General features: G+C 43.2%; 1 protein-coding gene across 2 annotated transcripts in view; it reads right to left on the reverse strand.

Annotated features, from left to right (window-relative positions):
- LOC108732038 (netrin-1) overlaps window positions 1–5,839 on the reverse strand; it is a 214,536-nt gene extending 208,697 nt beyond the window's left edge. Inside the window, exon 1 of one of the 2 annotated variants that reach the window (XM_018462644.1) lies at window positions 4,068–5,836. In XM_018462644.1, the coding sequence (XP_018318146.1) occupies window positions 4,068–5,466 (1,399 nt within the window). In that variant the 5' untranslated portion in view covers window positions 5,467–5,836. Of the gene's footprint in view, window positions 1–4,067 lie in introns of both variants that reach the window. The other variant, XM_018462652.1, reaches the window with a different exon arrangement.
- Window positions 5,840–7,092: the final 1,253 nt, after the last annotated feature.

Genomic DNA, 7,092 nt, shown 5'->3' on the forward strand with positions numbered 1-7,092 from the left:
AAGCATTGCACAATATTTGTAAGTAGAAGCTGCATCATTTAAATCTGTGAAGTTAACACGACATTTTATTGATATAAAGAAAATAATGACATGAGTCTCAGTAACATTTTTCAGTTCTTTGTACAAATAAAAAAAGATTCCGCATCTTTCATACTAAAAAAACCTAAATTCCGGTTGCTATTTTTTCAATTTTAATTTTTTAAATTCTAAAATATGCGTAACTTCCTTTTATTTTTATACGGAACTGTAGAACTATGAAAAGTGTCACTGGAACTGTCATTCTTTTTTTATGTTAATAAAATGTGCTAACTTCACAGATCCATATCACTTCGGGAATTAATCCAGAATTAACGAAACTGACAAGCTTTGGAGGATAGGTCAGGTTAATCCAATAATTATCGTCGCGTTTAAGTACATTAAAAATTGTACAGTTTATTAGAGAGAGAGAGTGAGCCGTTCAAAGCGCGTATTACATGTCTCGTGTCTGCGAGATAACTCCTCAACTTTTTTGTTTCCCAACCGGTCGCGCGTGTCTTTCTAGCAATTTCCTTGTATCCAAAGTTAGTATTATTTCGCGTATATATTTATTGTCCGTCGCTGTTATGCTTAAGTTTTAAAATTTCTGTTACGTCCGCTGATAGCAATCGTTTAAATGATGCATCGCAAATTACAAATTAATTAGAGTGCAGATTAAAGGTACATTACATTTTGGTTAAACTCTGCTTTAAATGCGCGACTAATATAAAGAAAGCTCGAGATAGTCATAAGAAATTAAAACTCAAATGCGGAAATTCAGCTACAGAGTGAAAAGAAGCTCGGAGCTCGCTGATAACGAAAAAAACCGCAGATTCCGAGCGTCTAAAGGCGCCTTCCATTTATCGCACCTCTCCTGCCCGAGCCTGTGTGTGTCAGGCACCGTGTCTCTCCGAAAATAAACAAGGGTGCTCCTTCGCGATCGTCGATCCAATTAAATCCGATTACATTTTTCGCCGCGGCGTGGCCCTCCTCCTACCCCGCGAGAATCCAGACCGCGGGACGCGCGTGCGGGGCGCGCGAATACCGGTGGCGTCCCTTATCGATTCGAAACGATTTTGGAGGGTGGTTTTACCCTCCGACGTTTTTGATTTCGGCTACGCGGCCTCCGTGATACCGGGGCAACGCTTCGCCGCTTCGAATTAAGGGGTGAGTCTCGAGAGGCCTAACCCCGGGATCGTTCCGAAGAGAGACAGAACGCTGGGTGCGCGAGGTGAAGAAGGGGGGAAGGAGAGACCGGAGGGGACGAATAGACAAGAAGGGATGCGGAATCGAGCGAGTCTCTTTTCGATGTTTATTTTTTACTTCTCGAAAGAGCCATACGCGCGCCGGATGCGCACCCCACGGTCCCCGATCCCGAAATTCAATAAATATGGCCCCGTTGAATAACGGGCGTTAGATACGCCTGGCGTTCCTGGAGAGACTCATAATATGAGATTATTGCCGTAGCCTTGAAATCCGCGACGAATCGAGAGGAGCAACGTTTGCAGAATGAGCAAAAAGAAAACGCGAATTGACGTATCTGCGCTAACAAGAGCTGAAACGCGGGCTTTGCGATACAAAGAGAAACCCTGTAACGGAATATTTATCGAATTCGCCATACAGATAATGGAATTGTAAAGGTTCAGTGGCTTCATTTAAAGCCAGCCGTGTTCTGCTCAAAGAGATTTCGTATTGAGTTGAGCATTCAAAAGTTGTGGAAAAAAATGTAATATCCAATTAAATCTTCTCCTGGAAAAAACTGACTACGAATTTGATTAAAGAATTCGTGCGATCGTAAAGCGTGATGATATCTCTAAGTTAGGCTAATATCTTATGTGTCATACGGCAAACTTTTTAAGCGTGCTGATTGGCTGGGACAGGGCAATCCGAGAACCTCTCTGTTCTGCATCCAATCAACAGGCTTGAAAAACCTTGTCATACGACACATAAAATATCAGCCTTACTTTGTATCTCAACGGCACGGAATATTGCAAACTTTGAAGCATCACTACAGATTATGTTCCGAAACACAATAGGTGTAATAAGCTTCAAGACAGCCGAGTAAAAAAATTAGTTACCATGATATTGCAATCATAAAGTCATAGATACCAGTTTAATATTCATGGCAATCTCTCCTCGCTGTATAGTCAAAAGTAATATGTTGCCCGCAAGTTGCAACGGATTAGCCAGCTTCACATACACACACAGAGCTATTTCTGCATCTCCGTCCATTTAATTTTGCAATCGTAAACATGATACTCATATTTAGTCTATTACAAACATGGCGATTCCAATAGAGATATTTGATCAGCTAATGTTGTTCTAGCTCTGAACTTTCTAATATCATGCTTGATATTGAATCGAAATATATTGAACTTTATATAAAAGGGAACTTTATATAAAATAATTTCTCAATTGAGCCATACAACATATCTATTGATATTTTTTATATATTATATGCATATTGCATTTGTATTATAAACATATAAATGTGATTAATTCAAATTTTTGTGTAATTAATCGATGCAATTTGAATTAAATATCGTTTTTTTTTCTAAATTTAACAAGATTTCCAATTAATTTAAACAAAGAAATATTTTTTAAAGTTTCTCACAGAGTGATATCATGATACCCGATAAATTTTGATAAAACGGTATTTCAAGAAACAATATTCTATGGAACAAATAAAAATACAAGAGAGAGCGAGAGAAAGAGAGAAAAAGAGAAAGATTACCGTTATATTTACATTCATCATATCATACTTTATCTAATATATACAGTAGTATAATATATTGGATACTATTACATTAATGTACTGCGTGCCCTAATTCCTATACAATGGTATTACGATCAATTCATTCACGCAATCACACAACAGAATGGACATTGGTGTACCTATCAATCATTTGCAGAATCTCGTAGCATCCGCTTTCATCGCAGAACTCGTATGTACATATCTCCGATCACGTAATTCTGCTTGGCTTTGAATCTCTCTCTCTCTCTCTCTCTCTCCCGGCGATAATAATACGCATAATTATCAAAATCCATATAACTTAACTCAAAACTCCTCGAAAATGCATCCGCTTGCAACCACACAAATTCGCATTTCGTCTCGGGATTAAATTGCTGTTATACATCACGTGATTTGAATAATCGTTAGTATCCAAGTGTCCCTAACTTCGATTGAGGCTTATTACTCAACAACAGACTAACCGATACATTTTAGTAAAACGATTTATCGGCTAAACTGTTGAACTGGAAGTACCTCAGTTTCTTTATTTAATAGAAGGAAAATCATGTTGTGGAAATAGTTTGTGTATAAAGATATATATATATATATATATAAAACACCCTGTATATACTTTGAATTAGTTTTCAATTTATATAACCAAAATTCAAATTAAAGTAATATTTTGAGCTGATAAGATATCTAATAAAAATAAAATGTTGCACGAAAAGAATGATTTTGCGTAGAAGTATTTAAATATTTAGCTAAATACAGATCTGAAAATAATTTTGTTGGATTATCAAAATAATTATGTAGGAATCTCAAACATGATAAACAATGCTGTAAAGTTTTGACATTCTATAGCAATCAATTTAAATGTTCTACGTAATTATTTTGATCAACAAAATTGTTTTTAGATCTGTATCTAGTTAACTTGTTAGACACTTCAACAAAACCGTTCTTTCCATATTACGTTCAATGATGTTATTCAATTATTCCAATTTTTAATTTAGGACATTACATATTCTATCCGTGTAGATTAAATATGTTCCAAGAGTAACACATTGCAGTATGTTGATGTACAAATGCATTAAAAAAGTACATATAAAAGAAATAAAAAGTAACGAACATAGTAATATTTCAGACCAAATATTGCAAGGACTGCATCCATTAGATTTTATCTATAACATATGCAGCCAATTCAGAGATGCTAATTTTTAGATCATTCAATCATTGCTGCCTAAATTGAACAACGCATTCGACATGCGTTGAATTTATTATCATAAAATCGTAATTGGGTAATTGAATTTGTATCGAAACGAACCTTTGCACTCGTTGGCATCTCTGGCGGTGGCCCTAGCCCACGGTCGATCGAAGTGGAAGGGCCGGCACCGCTCGCAGTCTCTGCCAGCGGTGTTGTGCCTGCACTCGCAGACGACCTCGCCGTCCTTGCCGGGGATGCAGCGCGCCGCGTGTCCGTTGCACTTGCACCTGCCGCCCACGGCGAAGTCCGAGACCGCGTAGTGATGGGCCATGGTGGCTGTAGCCGGGCCCAAGCCGTTCATCGCCACGCTGGCGAGCGTGGTCGTGGTCGAGGAGATGGTGACCGGCACGAAGCCCATGTCTCGGACCGCGGCATCGATCGCGTCGTTCGATTGCATCTCTTGGGGCGCGATCACCTGATGGACCGACGGTAATGCTGTTACCAGCGGATCCTGCGCGTGCAGGATCGCGTTCTTCTGATTCTTCAGCCGCTCCTCGCGCTCGCGTTCTCGCTTCGTCAGCTCTTCCACCCCGATCGCCGCCACGTGATGCTCCTCGCCGTTGTGCGGTACCTGGTCCGGACTCGGCTGCTGCGGCATATGCAGCCGGTTGAATACCACTCGAATATCCGTGGCGGTCACCCAATCCTGCAATACCGGTGAGTTGTCGAAGTCGGCGGCGGATGGTCGACCTTCCAGAGTGCTAAAGGCGATCCTGCCGACTGGACCGAGACCATCTCCGCCGGTGTAACGATGGCTGTCGGTACACCGCGCCTCTTGCTCGTTCGCTTTGGTGATAGTCGCGCGATTGGGCCTGCCATAAACCCGGCGACATTGCGATGAATAAAACTGAAACGGTTGCCAGGTCTTGCCGTAATCCATGGACTTGTAGATCGCGATGGAGTCCGGCTTGGCGGCGCGTGGGCAGAACTGCAGACTGACGTACGTTAACTCGTATTTCTTGCCGAGCGAGAGGGTCAGAGTGACGTTGTCGGGAGGCGCCGAGAAGCTCTGTGAACTGACGAGCGGCTCGCTGCGCCAGCAGGTGACGTTGTTCGGGTTGTTAAGGTCGGTCAGATAACTGGCAGGGAAGCGTCGCCGGGGCGTGCTATCGTCGCACACGTGACAGTGACCGATGCCGGTGGTGCCGCCGGGCTCGTCGGTGACATCGCAGTAGCGGGTGGGCCCACCGGTGCCACACGTGGACGATGCTTCGACGGTTGCGCCGAAAGCCGCATTCACGAAATCGGGTATGCACCGGCGTGGCCGATCCTCGTCGTAACACGGATCGCTGGGGTTCTGCTGGCTGGAGAACATCTTGGTGTAGATCTCGCCGTGGACCTGCTGCAGGAGCAGCAGCTGGCCGAACAGGACCGTCGCGAGGACGATCCATGGCCGGAAGGATCGGCGTGAGCTTCGTTTTTCCGTCATGCTGCACGCCGTTGGCAAACGCCGCTCCATATTCTTCGTTCTGTTGCGCTTCTCTACGGAGGTGCGCTACGATATGTCGTTGACGATTTAACGATTTAACGACCACGAGAAGATTTTCACGTCTCCTCGTCTTCCCTCCTACCTTTACTTTCCCCTCTACAGAAAAGGGGATTGAGATGCGATCGGTTCTAGATCCAGCTCCGCGTCATGTTGAAATCAGAGCACGTTTAATTTCTGTCGTTCGTATCTCTGAATCCGTCTCTGTCATTCACGACGGCTCACATTATATTGGCACTGGCCAAGACTTGGAACGCGACACGATGATGAATTTAACTATGCGCTTAGTCTCGCGAAAAAGATAAACTCACTGTTCACACTGAAACTAGACTGCTGTCCAAGGAGCCTGACTCATCACTCCAAAAGTTTTTTTTTTTCCTCACTCAAACAGACCCACGAATTTTTCACCCTACGATCGTCGAAAACGCGTCTCGACCCGAACAACGAAATGAATTAACGGACGAATTCCGTGGCGCGAAAAGCGAAGCAGGAATTCGGTTGCGATCGGACACCGGCGAAACCGGCGATAAAACAACCCTCCCTCGACAGCGGCTCGCCGCTAACTGAAACGCCGTCCTCGCACGATGCGCATCCGAACTGCCGCGAGTCCCTCTCCGGTGGCGGGCCCTCTGCACCCCGCAGTCCCCGATGCGTGCTACTCCCCCCCTTGACCCCCTCCTTTCATCTCTGTTCGACCAACGACTCGTCACTCTCGCTCGCACGCTTGCGAGAGATCGCGCGGGCCAATCGGACGAGACATTGGCCTCCCCGCTCACTCAAGACTGGTCCATGGATCGTGGATCCAGCGCGAAGGGATGTTGCGCGTGCTACCATGGACCAAAAAACGGCGGACTGACTCCGAGGGTGCTTCCCTCGAGGGATAGGATGGGACAGGCGCGTGATTTTTCTTGCTTCCTTTATTTCGCTCGCGTTTCGGCGGCTTCAAACGTTAACCTGTTGGCTCGTTTGGGTTTGGGATTTCGTTGCTTTTCGATTGCACGAGGTTCTAATTGAGAACGAAGACGGCTGCGAACTGGTTAATGAACACTATCTTTTTTTTGAAAAGACAATTTTTGAATAGTATGCTAATAACGAAAGAAGATTTTTTCTTACTCTCTAATCTAATCTTTGTTATCTAACTCTAGAGAGTGAAATTATCTCACTCTTAGAAATTGACAATTGAGCCATTCTTTTTCAATACTGGCTTATCACTCTTTGTCATTCTTTAGAATTAGATTCCATTCCAAAGATTTTAGAGAGTACATTCTTATAAAAAAATGGCTTATTTATCTAGTGCATTTTTTTAATAATTTATCCTTTACACTTGTATGGAAAGTCTTCAAGTATTTTTCTATGATTAGGATTTATATAGTATATGACATAATGTTATATAACGTTAATCTTCTACGTCTTTGTTAGTGTACAATGTATATTCGCATTAGTTTGTCTACTTGCTACTGCATAGTGCATGTACATTAGTTTGTCTCCACCTATGTTCCGCTACCGTCGCTTCTATATACTCAAGCATAATATTGCTCGATGTAATCCATTTCCATTTACACCGCAACCTACTGCTGAATACTGTCTCCATTGATTAAT

The sequence above is a fragment of the Mycetomoellerius zeteki genome, unplaced genomic scaffold (genome assembly GCF_001594055.1).
Source record: "Mycetomoellerius zeteki isolate Tzet28-1 unplaced genomic scaffold, Tzet1.0 scaffold102, whole genome shotgun sequence".
NCBI lineage: Eukaryota > Metazoa > Arthropoda > Insecta > Hymenoptera > Formicidae > Mycetomoellerius > Mycetomoellerius zeteki.